The sequence below is a fragment of the Siphateles boraxobius genome, unplaced genomic scaffold, assembly GCF_051911475.1.
Source record: "Siphateles boraxobius isolate OS27281-9 unplaced genomic scaffold, OSU_SipBor_1 25, whole genome shotgun sequence".
Taxonomy (NCBI): domain Eukaryota; kingdom Metazoa; phylum Chordata; class Actinopteri; order Cypriniformes; family Leuciscidae; genus Siphateles; species Siphateles boraxobius.
This window is the reverse complement of record NW_027508866.1, coordinates 22,539,487-22,557,287: the sequence shown is the minus strand read 5'-3', so window position 1 is coordinate 22,557,287 and position 17,801 is coordinate 22,539,487. Positions and strand designations below refer to the sequence as shown.

The 17,801-nt window shown below is 38.3% G+C and overlaps 1 protein-coding gene and 1 long non-coding RNA gene across 4 annotated transcripts in view; both read right to left on the bottom strand.

Annotated features, from left to right (window-relative positions):
* LOC143750294 (uncharacterized) overlaps positions 1–17,801 on the bottom strand; it is a 411,790-nt gene that overhangs the window by 167,406 nt on the left and 226,583 nt on the right. The gene's annotated exons all lie outside the window — the stretch shown is intronic.
* The window catches only part of smad2 (SMAD family member 2), a 30,262-nt gene continuing 24,369 nt past the window's right edge, over positions 11,909–17,801 (bottom strand). For all 3 annotated transcript variants that reach the window (XM_077243212.1, XM_077243213.1, XM_077243214.1), the window contains 2 exons: positions 16,404–16,548; positions 11,909–14,016 (listed from right to left, as the gene is read on the bottom strand). In XM_077243212.1, coding sequence (XP_077099327.1) covers positions 13,893–14,016; positions 16,404–16,548 — 269 coding nt within the window. In that variant the 3' untranslated portion in view covers positions 11,909–13,892. The remainder of the gene's footprint in view (positions 14,017–16,403; positions 16,549–17,801) is intronic.

Below are 17,801 nucleotides of genomic sequence, written 5' to 3'. Positions count from 1 at the left end.
TTTGGTGATTCTTTACAGCCTAGGTCAAAAGAGTGTCTGGTCCCTAGACATGACTTGCAGCTCTCCTTCTGGCTCATATAATTATGCTTATACTCATGCAGTCATAATTAGAGCTTTATGTTCATGTTTTTCATAATATTCACAAAGCTCCTTCATTAATGGCAGTTTAATCAATGGCTCTTCCCTCTCATACATTAATGCAGTGTTATCAGTAGATTTAATGATGTTAATGAAGTCCAGTTCACGCAGTGGTTCTCAACCCTGTTCCTGGAGCTGCACATTTTGAACACTGTCTGAAATCCATTTCCAGGCTTTGAGTCTCTGATTAACTGATGACCTGAATGAGGTGTGTTTAAGGAGACAAGTAAAATTCGCTCTGTTGTATTCTTGTGGTCATGCACCTTTACCATGACAAGATACTCTTGTCGATCCGTAATGTTATTGTAGTTGCATAACACTCTTGTAGCAGTGAACATTCTTGCCATGTCACAACGCTTTTGCCACAGCTTGACCCTCTTGCCATAATGTGACCCTCATATCATGGTGTGATATTCTTGATGTGGCAAAGTTTTTGCCCTTGCGAAATGCTCTTTCTGTGGTATGACTCTCGTCAATGGATAACGTACTTGTAGTTGCTTTAGATTCTTGTCATAGGGAAACACTCTTTGCATGGCATGATGTTTTTACTGTCATGATGCTTTTGCCAAGGCTTGATCTTCTTGCTTGATGTTCATTAATGTTACATCCCAACATTTGTATGGCACAGTGTTTTTGCCCTTGCAAAAAGCTCTTGTCATGGACATGCACTCTTTCCATGGCAAGACTCTCTTATCGATGCAAGAAGTACTTGTAGTTTTGTGACAATTTACGTATGAACGCGACCGGTGACGACAGAAAAACACACAGAGAGCAGCGGCTTTAGTTTCTGCTCTGACAGCTCAAGACCAGCCAAACACTGCGAGTGTGTGTTAGAAATCAGGTATGGTGAGAGAACATTGTGACGTTTTTCATCTTCAAACCAAATTTGTGTCTCCAGCCGACAAAGTTTAACTCCAATCTGCGCTTCCCATAATGTTTGCTCGTTAGGTCAGTAGGCGGAGAGTAGGCGTCTTTTGTGGCTGTTCGAACACATTCGATCGATCACATGAGCGTTTACACTACGAAAGCAATCCGGTCTAATGTGTTTCCAACTACCTCTGGAAGTGGTCAAAAGTGGACAAGCTCAAAATGTTTTTAGCATCCTGTATTTAGCATCGTCAACTTGTGATCCGATCGACCAAAACTTAATACAAGGTGTAAACAGGGCCACTGACAGAAAGTGGAGTTGTAAGAGTGATCAACAATTTCCTTAAAAAAGCAATGATAATGTTTTCCCAGATGCACTTCAACTATTAGGCTACATCAGTCCTGTTGTTTAACAGCAATCCCTCAGCCCATGTTTACTCAGGACACTTAAGTCAGAGAGAGCTTTTTAATGTAAGGTGAATGGAGAAGCGTAAATACTTTGGCAGTGGTCAGAACTGCTGCATTATGTATTTTGCGGGAACTAAACTGAGGCGCTGCGGTCAGGCCACATAACAGCCCGAGCACTTCACTCTGATCTGACGCATTACCCATTCACCGCATCGAGACTGCCTGTTTGTGTGCATTAGGTCTTCAGTAGCCACAGTCATACGATATCAGATGAAGTGGTTGCCGTAGAGCATATGGTGTGTGTGTGTGTGTGTGTGTGTGTGTGTGCGCGTGCGTATCCCATGCGCACACAGATGAAGCCACAGAATTGACTTACCTCACTACTGCCCCGCTCCAACAACAACAAGAAGTCAAACTAAAGACAAACAAAAAAAGGACTCATGCGTAAAAAAAAAACTCAGAAACGATAGAGTGGCGACGTCAGGCTTGATCAACAGATGACTGATCATATTGAGTGCCGCCCATCCTTCACAAGCCCATTGTTTGATGACAGAACGACGAGCTTCCCCTGTGCATCCATTTCCCACAAGCCCCTTTCAATCCCCCTCCTCCTCTTCTTCTTCTCCTCCCCCGGGGCAGGAGCATCAATAAAGCACACACCCGGCCGGTCGAGGGAACAGGGCCGGCGTGAACCCCCCAGGCCTCTAGCACGCGCCCCCAACATTACAGCCCGGCCATCCGTCATCACCCCGACCCTGCCTGGGGTCAACGCCACCCTGTGACCAGCCAGAGGATGGGGCCGTCCAGGGGTCTGGCTACTGGTTCATATCACTCATACATCATATATCATGAGATACGGGAGATTTGTTGTACTCAGTATGTCCGTATGATGCATGTCGGATATGGTGCAAATGACAGAACAGCTGAGCTATGAATAGCGAAATGAAATGTTCAAAAAAATTGTCAGGATGACAGAGCTAGGGAGGATGTTGACAAAAAAAGATGTAGAATAGTAAAAGCATGATTTTGTTTTTTAAAATATATATATGTATATATATATATATATATATATATATATATATTTTTTTTTTTTTTTTTTTTTTTTTATATCTGGCAAACATCACTGAATTGTAGGCTATTTTACATTCAGAAATTAAAAAAATAATAATATTTTGTGGAAAACCACACAATAATCCTTTTTTTCTACAATGCCACACAATGCCTTATTACCGGACTGCCTGAAATACAAGTTGTCCCTTTATTTATGTATTGTTGTTTTGATGATTACACATTAAATGTACTTCTACATGACATACATAGACTTAAAATACAGTATTTTTTTGTTTGTTTTTTGTTTTGGAGTTTAAATATCACAGCTACCTAACTTAGGCTACAATTAGGCTAACTTAGTGCTCAATTCCGATTTTGTTGTATAGCTGTTCACATTGTTGTTTTAAATGTGGCCAATATCAGATTCCAGTGTGAATAGATCATGGTCCTGACCTGACCAGCATGCGCAAAAGAACGACGAAATGACTTAATGCGGCACGCTGTTATTCGGAAGTAAACACGGAGAACATTAAAGGAAGCGATTATGCGTTTATTTAAAGTGTGATCTGCCGCCGAAGTCAGCAAATTTATGTGCAAAACATCTGACCCGTATCGGATTTAGGATCACAAATGAAAGTGGCCCAAATCAGAACTGAAAAGATCAGATTCATGTGGGTTGTGCCGTTCACAATGTCGTGACAAAAACAGATCTGAGTCACATGTGGGCAAAAGAAAATCGGATTTGGGCCTCATTTACCTGCAGCCTAGCCATACATTGCTGAAATAATGTTTTGAATTTTGTCTGACAGAAACCTGAAAAAAAAAGTTTTAAGTTTTGTTTTAGGCTCTGAATCTGTCCATGGCCCCTGTGTGAGTTAGAGTTGGGACTACTTGTTTGTCTAAACCATGGTTGAGGGAGAAGTGTTTGTGGAACCTATTTGATAACTGTATTTGTAATGTGTAATTGTTTGGTCCATGTAGCTTAAACTTCAACAGATTGCATAAAATGAATTTTGATTCGCCACATGAAAGGAAGCTAAACGCAAAGCAAGGTTAATGCCCCCTCAATCCATAGTTATTCATTACGATCTGGGTGTCAATGTCAGGCTTGATGAGCTCGTTGAGTGCTGTACTTCTAATTGAACGTAATGACCTTTGGTTGCTTGCCAAAGACTGCCAACTCCCGGTGGAAAAAACAGGTCTCTCCCACTTCATTTCAGATTAAAAGGACATTAGATTTGCAGAGGACACACAGTCTAGAATCGAGCCACTCTAGTTTAGACCTGAAACTAAAACGTACTACCACATAAAGTTGCTGAATATCCTGCAGTTTCAGGGTGGTGATATGTAGAAGTTGAAATCTTCCTCTACGAGAAAGTCGAGGGTAATCAATACATTTCTAGTTGGTTTGTTTATGGCCTCCCAAAATTACCAGTCCACTGCCACATTTAATCAAGATCAATATCACAGATGATCAAGTTAACAAAATGAGACCGCTAACTTATGTTGCACACACACTTGTTTGTTTGTGCACCGAAGTGAAACGCCATTTCATCCGAGACTTACCATATGCAAACCTAGAATGTGTCAAGAATGTTTGCAATTAACAAGAACATGTTGTCTTAAATGAAAGTGTTTAGGCTTTAATGAACTCGAACAAAAGCCCTTGATAGTGATTCTATTAGCATGCATTACTGCCATCTTTTCTAAGAAAATTAACTTAGCCTCAGTCGGTACGTATATTGTCAAGTGTATCTCCTTTATTATGAATAAAAGACGGAGAATGGAATTGATTTGCAGAACACAGAACAGTACACTCAAGACAAAAGCAGAAGGGCCGGCGCTGTCGCCCAGCAATCGGTTGTTGTTCAAAACGGATAATAAGCTATCCGTACAAAAGAGCCGTTCCCAAAGACGGCAAGTGCGGGACGAGGTAAAGCGCGCGCCCGGCTCCAATTGTAATGGGAGGCTCCTTCAACACCTGAGACCATCGCACATTTTCAAGGCCTCCATTCCTGCCACCAAACCTCTTGCCACACTCGCTTTTCTTTCATCTTTGACAAAGCCCTCCCTTTGCCTCCTTTTTTCGCTATTTGGTGAGGGGACATCTCTACAACCGACAGAGAGAGGAGGACACAGAATTAAACAAACAAACACAAAGCTCCGTGAAGCAATGCTTAATAGAGTCGCACATGGCTCCCTTTTCATCTTCTCAATAGCTGTTCAGGAAGGATCAACACTCGAGAGCAAGTCCTCTCCCGCTTCCTCTCTCAGGGGCCTTGTATCAGTCACCACTTCACAAGGGAACTTTCTTTCTTGTTCTGACACACTTTTTAATTAGATTGTCCACCGCGCGATCATTTCCACTGGCCCTAGTGAGGTTAGGAGTCTGAGCTGAAGGTTCTTCATAAAAAAAACATGTGCTATGAATAACACTACTGAACAACTGGCAATTCAAAGGAGTAGCCAATAATGAAAATTCTGTTATCATTTACTCACCAAATCCAGTTGATCCAAACCTGTATGATTTACTTTCTTCAATGGAAAAACAGAATTTTTATATATATATATATATATATATATATATATATATAAAGTCTAAAACATTGAAATGTTGGTTTTGAGGTCATATGGTTTCGAAAAACCTTTGCACAATTTTCAATTTAATGACTCTATGTATCTTTCATTGTGAAACGAAGTAGTGCCTAAATATCAAGTTTTTACAGAATTACACATGAACTTGAACTAACCTTGTTTTTGTCCTTTAACCTCTTATTATCTGATATATTAGAAATTTTATAGACCTTGACACACTTTCATGAGGGTCTGCAGAGGTCCTCTCAATGAAATAATTTACAGTGTTTTATGTTTCTTTTTCTGAATGTTTATGCATGACGAACTACCCAAGACTTTCTTTTCAAAAGATTTTATTATTTTAAGTATTATTTACACTTTTTTCTTTGTCAGAACATTTGTATCACCTTGACTTTATGCCTGAAACATCATCAAAATTATTTTCAATTTAGTAATTAAAAATATGCATGTCATAGAAGTCATGTATTTAAGTCATATCAAAATTTCACTGTTCTTCACACAAAGTTATCTTAAGGCTTCAGAAGACTGGCTGTGATTACTGCAGAAAACGTATCAGATGTCCATACTACTCATTGACTAAATGGCACGTTGACAAAACTGACCTTGAAATATCTAAAGGAAATCAATTTGAAATCAAAGTCAGAGCAAAAACAGGCCTAAAGATTGAGTCAAGCTGACTTTTCGCCTGAGTCACGGATGGATTTTGGAAGGAGGAGGTGCCTCTGTATATTTAAGGATTAGCAACTCCCCCTTCCCTTAACTGAGCTCCTTAGTTATTAATTTTACTGTTAAATACCCAAAGAAAAGCACTTTTAAGCAGCTCTCATTAATACGCCTCTCCTCCATATAGCCCAGCTAGGTGAGAACCGTCACTGTGGCTAATTATTACCTTCATATGCAAATGCCGTTAGTCATGCTTAAAGTGTACTTTTTCTTATTTAATTAATTAAAACAATCATCTATGAACTTTAAATTAGTCTGGTGTAAAATAATCTCTTTTTATCGTTTAATAATTAGCAGGCAGTAAAGCGGCTGTATTAATTGCATTTAGACTTCCGCCCCAGGAGACGCACGGAGAGGAACGCATCTCTGCTTCCTGAAATAGCGAATTCCCATGAACTGAGGAGCTAGGAAGGAAAAGAGCGAGAAAGAGAGAGAGAGAGAGAGAGAGAGAGAGAGAGAGAGAGAGAGAGAGAGAGAGAGAGAGAGGTGAGGTGAGAGAGAAAAAAGAATAAAGAAGAGAGAATAAACTCTTTTCTGTGTTCTTTCTTTAAATTACCCCTGGGAATCAGAGACAACCCTTAATTAGCCTAGCGCCATGGTAAAATTGATTGAAATGCAGCACATCAATTATTAAGCGTAACAGTTTTTTATAACTCTCCCCTGCCTCTCTTTTGGTGGGAGTGGGGTACAGCAAATCGTTTAGGTGTTACCTCTGAAAAAAGACAGCAAATGAGAGGACGTTTGTTCAGATCTTCACAACCCCTCGTATCTCTTGCATGCAGTGCCATGCATCAAAGCCAAGTATTATTGATACTCCTCATGGCTCTTGTCTCATTTGTTCTGATGTAATGTTTACATAGTAGGCTGGGAAACTATGACGCATACTTTTTAACACAGCCATTCACGTACTTAGTGCTTTGAAATAACTAAGGGGTTCAGCAAGGCTATGCATTAGGCCCTTTACAAAACTGCTCTAGCATATTTGTATGACATGCGAAGTGAACATCTCAAAAGAGTGCAATTCATCTATATCAGCTTCGAAAAAGGTTAGCATGCCAAAAACATCCTGGTCCAGGACTCCAGTTGTTCATATGCAGCTTGACCCCTGAGGTCAAACAGTCACTGCCAGTTAAATGGCCTCCCTCCTATCTGGAGTGTCACCATGTTTAGGTCAAGACAAGGTCATAGCATTCACAATCTCTTTGTATCATTTACACAAAATGCTATTGTTTACATAGCCTTCATAACATAGTTAAGATTTGTCCCCACTCAAAGTCACCTAAACAGCAAGTACTCTGGTAATAAGCAGCTGGCACTTTAAATTATTCCTGTGATTACCAAAACAGAGCAGTTAGTTAAAGGCATCTCACTGGCAAAAGTGTTCATTACTGAAACGGTATTAATTGGTTAAAACTGCAATAATCTGTATAATTGCTTTAATTACCCTGCCAATAAGAACAACACAAATTCCCAGCCTGGCTGTTGGCCCACACAGATCATTTTCTTTATAACTGCTGCCAGCTGCTGGTAACAATGTGCATTACAGTATTCAGAGGTGCATTGATTCTTGAGGGTGAGGGACTTCCCATAATCAAGTTAAAATTATGCATAAAGTTTGTCGTTTCAGGTTCCAAAAATCATCCGCCACTAAATATGACCTCACAAACAAGAAGAATTGCCTATTGGACAATCATTGAAGTTTCTCTCCAGGACTTTCACATGACGTTTCCATTAAATGGCACCATATCATCTTAAAAGTAAAGATGGTTAAGTAAATCATGACAGAATTGGCATTTCCGGGCGAACTATCCCTTTAATGTCTCCACCATCCCTGGCTCCTCAGGTCTCTTTGGGGTCACAGGCTGGGAGACTACCTGACCACCCTGATGTCCTGTATATCCTGGTCATTGTCAGTGCTTACCATGGGTGGAAAAACTCATTTGAGCCTAATTAATTCTTTGCAGGGCCCTTGTGCTCCAGTTACCGCTGCAGACCTTTGCCAGAGTATCAGAAAAAAGACTTCAGAAGACATCCAACACTTCACACTGGACAAGTCGGAGGGGAGGGCACAAAAGGATCTGTAGAGCCCATTGTAAAGGAGTCGGGGTCAAGTATAGGTTAGGATGATGTTTTAATTAGCTGGCCATAACTTATACATGATTGCTCTTTCCCTATGGCCAAAATTTAACAATAGAGCTACTCTTGAGTGATCCAAGCAGAATAAGACGGTGGAGTCATTGTGAAGGTCAGTAAGGTATTGTATGCAAAGAAATCTCACAGTTAACCAATCATGTGAATGAAGAGGGCTTCAAGTGGCAAACTCTGAATGGAAAACAGTATCGTACTTACATTATGGATAGTTGGACATAATATTTTGGCCCCGAGTACTTACCGGGTTAAGCGGAAAACGGCCTTCCTGAAGCTCAAACAGTAGAAAATGGCACTAGTTGCACTTCCAAGGCCATGCTTCGATTCACAGGGAAAGCTTGACACAATAAAAATCTATACCTTGAATGCAATGCAAGATAAAAGAGTCTGCCAAATGCGTGAATGTAAAATACTGTACCAGTCATATCGAGAACACGTTGATGTCCTCTGATTGTACGCCCATTCAAATCAAACAAGTTGTGAACCCAATAGGCCTATTTAGAAGGCATTTCCAGTAAGTCGGTTTGTAAGTAAATATACGTTTTTGGGAAATGTTTTTTCTGGTGCACATTAACGAGCCACCGGGGTTTACGCCGTGAAATGCTGCCAAACCAGACTTCGAGACTAAATGCAACATAAATTATGAACTATTACAGTGTAACTTGGAGAAACCACTTAGTGCCTATCCCAACCACAGAGAGGGGTTTTAACGGGAGAGGAATGATTAACGAACGCTGTGATACGACTCTGAGCTTTTAGCAAACGATCGGCTCTATGTGGTCTTGCCTAACATCGAGGCCCCTATGGACATAATCAACAGTGAGGTCTTGATTCAGTGAAGTGGCCTAACACTTCTTGACATAGTAAAACGGCACATAATCATTTGTCGTAGATGTATATATAAGCCTTTATAGGGCGTCTGTGGTGATGACAACAATTGATCAAGCTGCAACCTTGATCAAACTCACCTGCCTAGAACTTCAGCAACCCTGAAGACTTGATGAGCATGTTCAGGTGTGTTTGATTAGGGTTGAGGTAAAACTCTGGAGGAAAGTGTTGAGATGAGAATAGAATATCCATCAGGCATTTGATGGGCAGCTGAACTGATCATCACAGAAACACTGTACCTTACTGAAGCTCTTGCGCTCCCTGGTGGCCATAGTAAGGAAGTACAGCAGTAGTTTTTTTTTTTAATTGACTCATACCATACTTTTATGACCCAAGAGTTCAATGCTATAATTTAACAGCAATCCCAGCACTTATGGAGTTAATTTTACTCATTTCATTTTTTCTTTTAATAAAACTGCTATACTTGGATTCATCCATCTTGTTCTGTCTGTCGCAATTATAAGAGAAGACTAGACCTCGGGAACTCCGGTGGCAAAGAGCCTACCTCCATGTATCAATGCTATTATAATGCTGAATTATGCTTATGCTGTTGTTATTAAATGATAAATAAACAGTGTGACATTTAAAAAGTCAAAAAAATAAATAAATACAAATATAAAAAGTTATTCTGATTAGTTTGGGTATTTAATGTGATCAATTTATAGCTACTGTTTTAAGGTGAGATGCTATTAATTGTAAAATATTATTAAGTTGATTCTGAAAATTGTCAGATTACATTATAATTATTATTATAAAGATTTGATTATTTGTTATTTGGCCAATTTATTGTTTTTTTGTCTGGCTCAGTTTTTCAATATTAGCTGTTTATTATTATTTAAATCAGTTTTCACTCTCAGCACCAAGAATAAAGCCTGTGGATAATGCCCACTATCTATGAATTGAATGATTTTACCCTATTAGTCCATTTACTATAATGAATAATAAAAAGGTTTGGAAAGTACCTCTAACCACCCATGTCACAGAATGAAGGTCTGCATATTCTTATAATATCACTATGACATAACCACCACATATCAGGATCACACAATTCACTAGGTAGTCATTTTATTGTTACTAGGAAGACCCTAACAAATGTTTTAGGCTCTTTGGCAATCTTTGTGCATCTTGTCTTCACTTTTAGCCTGCTTGGATTGGTATGTGGTCTTCATGCAAACTAGAAAATCCTGGCATGCACAAATAAAAGCTACTAAATGACTCAGCAGCTGTAGGGCACTCAGTAATACTTCTGCATATTCACCTTTTATGGCACAAATAAAATCCTACAGGTTTACAGTGCGTTGCATAAGTTAATACACCCATGCTAAAGTTGACTAAAAAGAGGAATAAAAAAATCATATTTTGGAAATTGATCTTAATGCCTTAATTTAAAAAATGAGGAAAAATCCAACCTTTAAGGACACCAATTTTCTTTGTGAATGAATAATATATATCGTAAATAAATAAATGTTCTTCCTTAAAATACAGGGTGCATTTAGCCCATGTTAAATTTCAATTGAGGCTGGCAGATTTTTATTTTTAAAGGCCAGTTATTTCATGGATCCAGGATATTATGCATCCTGATAAAGTTCCATGGCCTTTGGAATTAAAATATCCCACATCATCACATACCCTTCACCACACCTAGATTGGCATGGTTTTATTTCAGTTAGCCTAATAGCTGGTTTGATTTGCATTGAGAGATGATCTTATGGAAAGTACCCCATGCCAATCTCTAGGTATAGTGAAGGGTATGTGATGATGTGGGATATTTTAATTCCAAAGGCCAAGGGAACTTTATCAGGATGCAGAATATCCTGGATCCATGAAATAACTGGCCTTTAAAAATAAAAATGTAACATAGGGGTGTACTGACTTATGCATCCTGTATTTTAAGGAAGAACATTTATTTATTTATGATACATTCTTCCTTTACAAAGAAAATTGGTGTCTTTAAAGGTTGGATTTTTCCTAATTTTTTTAATTAAGGCATTAAGATCAATTTCCAAAATATTATTTTTTACTCTTCTTTTTAAGTCAACTTTATCATGGGTGTATTCACTTATGCTAAGCACTGTATATTACTAGACACATTGAGTTCATATTTAGCGATCAGAACACATTTTATCTCATGTAATCTTGTAGACACGAGAGAAGCATGTAGTATGCAGTATACCGTTTACATTTAGTAATCATTTTGTAAATTATAAACAGCAACTTCTGTCCTTATGTTATATAAAGGTCACATTTATTGTGTGAAAATGTAAGTAGTTTCAGTACCACCTTATTTTACGGTGTCATTGTTACATATAGTTAATATAGTAATAACAGTAAATTGTCTAATTACATGCAACTAATCCTAAAGCTATAGTAAGTACATGAAGTTAATTATTAATACTGAGTACTTAAATGTTATTACAGTCTAACAAAGACACCTTAAAATAAAGTGTAACGAAGTTTCACACAAATTATTTATGACTCTCACATTAGTAGCATCATTTCCATCATAACCAAAAAAATTTTTAAAGTATAAAGTTCTAAAACATTAAGTTTACTTGCAGTATTTTCCTAGTACACTGTCAGAAAAGAGTATGCTTGAGATGAAATGATACATAAATGGCATCAAGAAACCCTTCAAGTCATGTCGGAAAGAACGGACTCACATGAACACCAACAAAAAGTTGTAAATCCCAGTGGAAAGCTCGGGATTTTCTAGAAGGCCCCGAGTTTATGAGTTGGGAGGTGTCAGTGAGAAACATGGTGGAATATTTAGCAGTGACATTGTCAGGCTTTTTTTATTTACAACAAACTAAGCTAATTACCTTGACAAAATATAGCAACATTGTAATATAATGTGCAAATATAAAGTTTACAGTGGCTTCATGAATTAAAAACATAAAAAGCAGAACACACTGCATGCACAATCTTTGTTCTTCCTTTTCTAGAAGTACTTTAAAAACATTGCTGTATTTTTGTGTAGTTTATTAAGAGAAGGAAACACTGCCATCTTGCTCCGATGAAAGTGACTTCCCAGGAGGACTTGAACACACCAATAATTTATGCAACAGAGAGAGAGAGAGAGAGAAATACAGGCTTTAACATGAGAATTAAAACTTTTTATTAGTGTATTTATGAAGTCTGCATATGCAACACGCCTGAAAAGCTTATCGCCTGAAGTTCACATCCTACCAATACATCTCTCTAATGGTAAAACAAGCTCACCAACTGTTAAATGCTTTGCAAAAGGAGAAAAAAAAATAACAGAAAAAGTAAAAATAAAATTATATATACACATTTATATGCATATATGTCTGGTCCACTTTCAATTCTATTTGGTTTTCTTTCCACACCCAGTCAAAAATGGCAAACAGAACGTTCCCAGTGTCTTTTTGGCCGCTTATGGGCTTTAAAAACGGGCCACAACATCTTCGCCAGCGTTTCACTAGATGCACTTAAAGTACAATCGCAAGAGTAGTAAGATCAATGAAGGAAAAGATGGAGACAGAGGTGGGAAGAGGGGAATGGATACTTGCAATGCCTGGTCACTGCCACAACAAGTAAAGAATAACAGACAGCTATATCACAGTCATTAGTCAAAGTTGTACAACGAGCACGCACACAAAATTTGCACAGTTCTCCCTGTTTGGAAGTCTTTTTTCCCCAATTGCAAACAAATAAAACACTTCGATGTTCCCGTAGGCTGAATGTCCCCCTCGAGTAACCGTACTTTGAGGGGCGGTGTGTTAAAACAGTATCGTGTTGTGAACATGGGAGGAAAAGCAACTGAAAGAAAATCAAAGTGTGTGTGTGTGTGGGGGGGGTGGGGGGGTTCAAGATCACGGAGAAACGTTAACCGGGACAACAGCTTGAATCGGAAGAGAAAAGATATCTGCGCTTATAAAAATTTCATGCTAAATAACGTTTTCGTATGATAGGACATTTCATTATGAAGCCATGTTCCTTTAAAAAGAGGGCATGATCTAAAAAAATATTCAATTCTAATAAAAAGGAAGAGAGCTTTAAAGATCTTAAATATATTTATATATAAAAATACATGAAAATACAAAAAGTAGCTAAAAGAAAGATAAAGGGGGAAAAAAATCTTGTAATTGTGTGAAGGATAACCTAGTTTATTAACACTTAAAGCTTAAATACTTCGATTTTTTTGTTTTTTTAATCTTTTTTTTAAAGATTTGGACTGCGTGAGACATTTTAATAACCTTTGAAAGTCTTTGTTCGTCCTTAAAAGAAGCCACTTTCTGAAGAAAACCACTCCAAAGTCAACTAGTGAGTATTTCACCCAGTGAATAAAAAGTTAATTCTGAAGTTCGAATTGATCGAGGGGCTTTTTTTGCGCTAAACATTCCTATCAGTTTGAATAAAAGAAGCATGTTTTACAGCAGCATACCTCGAATCAAAGGCAACATTCATATATAGTGGTTTGGGGGAGGGGGGATGGGGTACGGGGGAGAATCGTAAAATATTAAAATAAAAAGGTATCTTTTGGCATTACTGAAGAAATCGAAAAACATGATTAAGTCTTAACGCGCCAATCTACACAATCATAACGTGTATAAAAACAAAGAATGTGACTTTTTGCCAGAAAAAGTAACCTCCTTGAACGACCGGATTGGGATCGCCATCCAGGAAAAGTATTTACTTCATCAAGGGGGGAAAAGCCTTTCTGCTACAAGTGTGTGTGTGAAGTTATTTCCTGCCTTCTTGAACTTCCACACATCATACGCACCTTCCCTCCTTCTCGAAAACCATCCCAAAAAAAAAAATTTATACATTTCATATTCTACTACTAATACATTTAATATTGAGGGTTTATGAAAGAAAAACAAGAGAGAATTAAAGGTGCATGAAGCTGATGAGACAGCAAGTGCTGCGTTCAGGTCCGAACGGTGAGAACGTCAGTGTCGGGAGATGAGAGATAGAGAAAAGGCTCACGAGTACTATGATAGAGAAAGAAGGGGCGGGGATATAGTAAGTCTGTTGTTCTTGTTGTCGGTTGATGTGATTGTAGAATCAGTTGTTTCTGGGGGGGGCGAAGACAGAGAGCTTGGTCGTGTCGATTAGGACATACTGGAGCAGCGTACGGAGGGCGAGCCCATCTGAGTCAGGACCTTGTCCAGCCACTGCAGCGGGCCGTTCAGGTGAAGCTCGATCCAGCATGGGGTGCTCGTCACGGTCTGCCGTCTACACAACAACAACAACAACCCACAGGTCACAGGGTGCATCATGGAAAATCAAGTTGCTATGGTGATAAACGTCCATAAGGAACTGCTAGAGTGATGGACAGCCGGCATTTCAAATCCTACTATGGTGAAGGCGTGACTCATGAATATTAATTAGCTCCTGAAAAAGTAGCATAGCAACAACCTCACTGATACCCCTTTTCCACCAAGGCAGAGCTGGTGCTGGTTCGGAGCCAGAGCCTAGTTTCAATTCGGTTCTTTGGTTTTCCACACGCAAAGCACCAGCTCCGAACCAGGAAAAGTGGTTCTTAAGTAGCACCAAATCATTGCTGGTCTAGAACAGAGCCAAGTAAGAACCACTTGCGTCAGGGGCTGGGGGCGGGGTTACCGTGACCAACAAGACGAATAGAAACTTGTGACCGCCATTTTTAAATAGCAGCTAGTCGAGCTAATAGCAGCTCGATTATAAATATCCGTCTATGTAAGTTACGGCGAGCTGCACAAACGCGTTGGACTCCGATGTATTTTGTAAACCCATGAGCATCCATAGTATTGCAACGTCCGTTATTGTTGATGGCTTGTTCGAGATGCATCGGAGCGGCGCGGACCGATCAGAGCTGCGGGAGTGTTTGGAGAACATACGACTCCTTGTGCTTTTAGATCGCTATCGCAGTGCTTTGATGTCATGCGGAGATCGATCTGCGAGAAGCCGATGCATCTCGAACAAGCCTGGCGTACTGTTTGGCGCTACCGCACTAGCGTTGCTGGGCAACATGAGACGTATACAGTGACGTAAGATCTGGCTCTGTTGTGGCTCTCTAGCCGGTGGAAAGGCAAATCGGTTCTTATTAAGCTCGTCAGTCGAACCCACTCTGAACCAGCTTTGGCTCTGGCTCTGAACCAGCACCCGGTTCTTGTTGGTGGAAAAGGGGTATGATATGCCTGAGCTACACCTTTGCCATGGTAAGACTGGAAGTCATTTTTAACCATAAGTACCACCAATACTGTACAAAAAACTGGCATGGTTTTATTTTTTCCAGTTTTGAAACACTGCTACTTTTAATATCCGGAATTACAAGCACATGTGAGCTAGAAAGTAACAGATATTTGATTCAGTTGATGCATTTAAGACTGGTGTTGTGGTTAACTACGGATGTGTTCACACTTGTAGTTCGGTTCTCTTGGGTCTTTTGGTATGGACCAAAAACAAAAAGATTAATTTAGTCCTAGTTTGTTTAGGGTTCACAGTCATTTTAACACTGAGAAGAAAAAAAAAAGATGATTAAGGATAGGATCACAACCTGATTGGATGGCTGCTATGACATACATCCAAAACAATGCTGGGCTAAAATGCTGTCGTTGTATGTTCGTACATTTTATGGAATTAGTCTCAACTTACAAAGAGCTTATAAAATGTGTAAAGGAGTAAAAACAGCATCAGGAATCCCTCCGTCACACAAACCAAGATCTGCTGCAAGGAGACGCAGTTCTGACGCCTGTACTGAACTGTGATGGGCAACATCACCACTATGATGAGAAAAAAAACAGGAACGCTAGAGTATTCCATCTTTTTTTGTGACATCACATTCTGTTTTTGGTTTGTTTACATGTCTTTGGTTTATGTTGTGTTCATATTTCAGTCAAACCGCAGCAGTTTGTTTGACTCATCTTTTCAACGGTTTCAGTCCACTTGTTTGGTGCACCAGGGTTCAGATGGCAGTGTTCACGCTTATTCAAATGAACCACACTTACAGAGCAATCGCACCAGGGTTCGTATTAATCCTACCAAAAGCGCCAAGTGTGAACACACCCAAAATGTGCATCAGGATATCAAAAAAAGAAGAGAACACAGGAAAACCAAGTTCAACAGTCATTTCAGCTGTAAAAATACAAAAGTGAAACAAGACATTTAATGTAAAGTCATTTGCAGTGATTTGTGTGGTTGAATTCAATAATCTAAGGTCAACAGCAAAGACATTGGTGTAAGAAAAAAAAGTGAGATTAAGTGCATAAAGTGCATTTGCGTATAATATTAATTATAGGAGGTTTGCATAATATTCAGTGTTTGTATTCCCCTGTTCATTCATTTTGAGAAATATTGATTCATACATTCAACTGCAAGTGTAATTTAATCTTTACTCCTCTCAAAAGGAACCGTATGCATTCTCATATTAAATATAGTAAAACAACACTGCACAGCTCCACAGGAATTAATGGTTTCTATTCAAAATCTTCAAACATTCGTGCCACACATTCACACCTTCTATAACTATAGCTAAATTAATCTGAATACAGATCATACTCCCATCCCAGAGAAAGTTCATTGTGTTATATTCTGGCATTAAAAAGATTTAAGATGTGTATGCTATTGGCAGAGCTTGTCCATACCTGTACTCGGCTCCCCAGCCTTTGACAAAACTCATGCGAATGGTGCACATCCTGGTCAACTGATATACAGCCTCAAAGCCCTGGTTCACTGACTGAGCCAGCAGTGCCGCAAACTCCTGGTTATTGAAGATCTTCAGGTTACAGCCTAAGAAAGAGGATATCATGATGTCAATAGTTGACGTAAATTGGCACATTCTGATGGATGGTACAATGAAGGTGAGCGATATGACCAAACTCTTATCAAACAATACGAGTAATTTTATTTCACAATAACAATATATATCACAATAGAATTATTTTCCCCCTGAAATAAGGTTGTTAAGACAACAAAATTTTAGAAACCGTTGAAATTTCATAATTATCAATACCATTTTTGATATCACAGTAAAAAACGAATACTAGCCAAACTAATGTAAGTAAAAAGTTAAAGCTTATGGAAGACAAGAAAACAATTAGTGAAAAAATAAGAATTAAATTAATTACAAGCAATATGACAAATGTAACAGAAAAAAAGATAGAAATTAAATAAACAGTGCTTAAATTAAAGAAGACTATGCAGTGTTTTTTTTCCTTTTACTTTATTGTGTGAATTAAATACACATTGATTTTATATCGACGGTGTTTCCATAAATGCTCGCCAAGACAAGCATGTTGGTTTTAGCGCAATAATTGGTGAAAAAGAAGTCAAAGCACTACTCAGACGCTGTGTGACTGGCGGATTTGTATGTACACTACCGGTCAAAAGTTTTGGATCGGTAATATTTTTAATATTTTTTAAAAGAAGTCTCTTCTGCTCACCAAGGCTGCATTTATTTTAATATAAATAAAAAATAAATAAAAAATAATATTGTGAAATATTACAACTTAAAACAACTGTTTTCTATTGTGAATATATAGTAAAGTGTAGTTTATTCCTGTGATCAAAGCTAATTTGTCAGCATCATTACTCCAGTCTTCAGTGTCACATGATCCTTCAGAAATCATTATAATATGTTGATTTGATGCTCAAGAAACATTTATGATTATCATCAATGTTGAAAACAGTTTTTCACATTTTTATTTAGGATTCTTTGATGAATAGAAAGTTCAAAAGAACAACATTTATCTGAAATAGAATCTTTTGTAACATAATTCTACCTGACCCCAAACTTTTGAAGGGTAGTGTTTAATTTTATTTTTGGGGGATAGAAATAAAAGAAATGAATAGTTTTATTCTGGTATGACTTAGCTAAGTTAAGCTGTCACTTTTGATCAATTTAATTCATACTTGATGAATTAAGTAAAGACATTTATAGTGTTACAAAAGATTCTATTTCAAATAAATGGTGTTCTTTTGAACTTTCTATTCATTAAAGAATCGTGAATTCTTTTTACATAACTGTTTTCAACATTGATTAT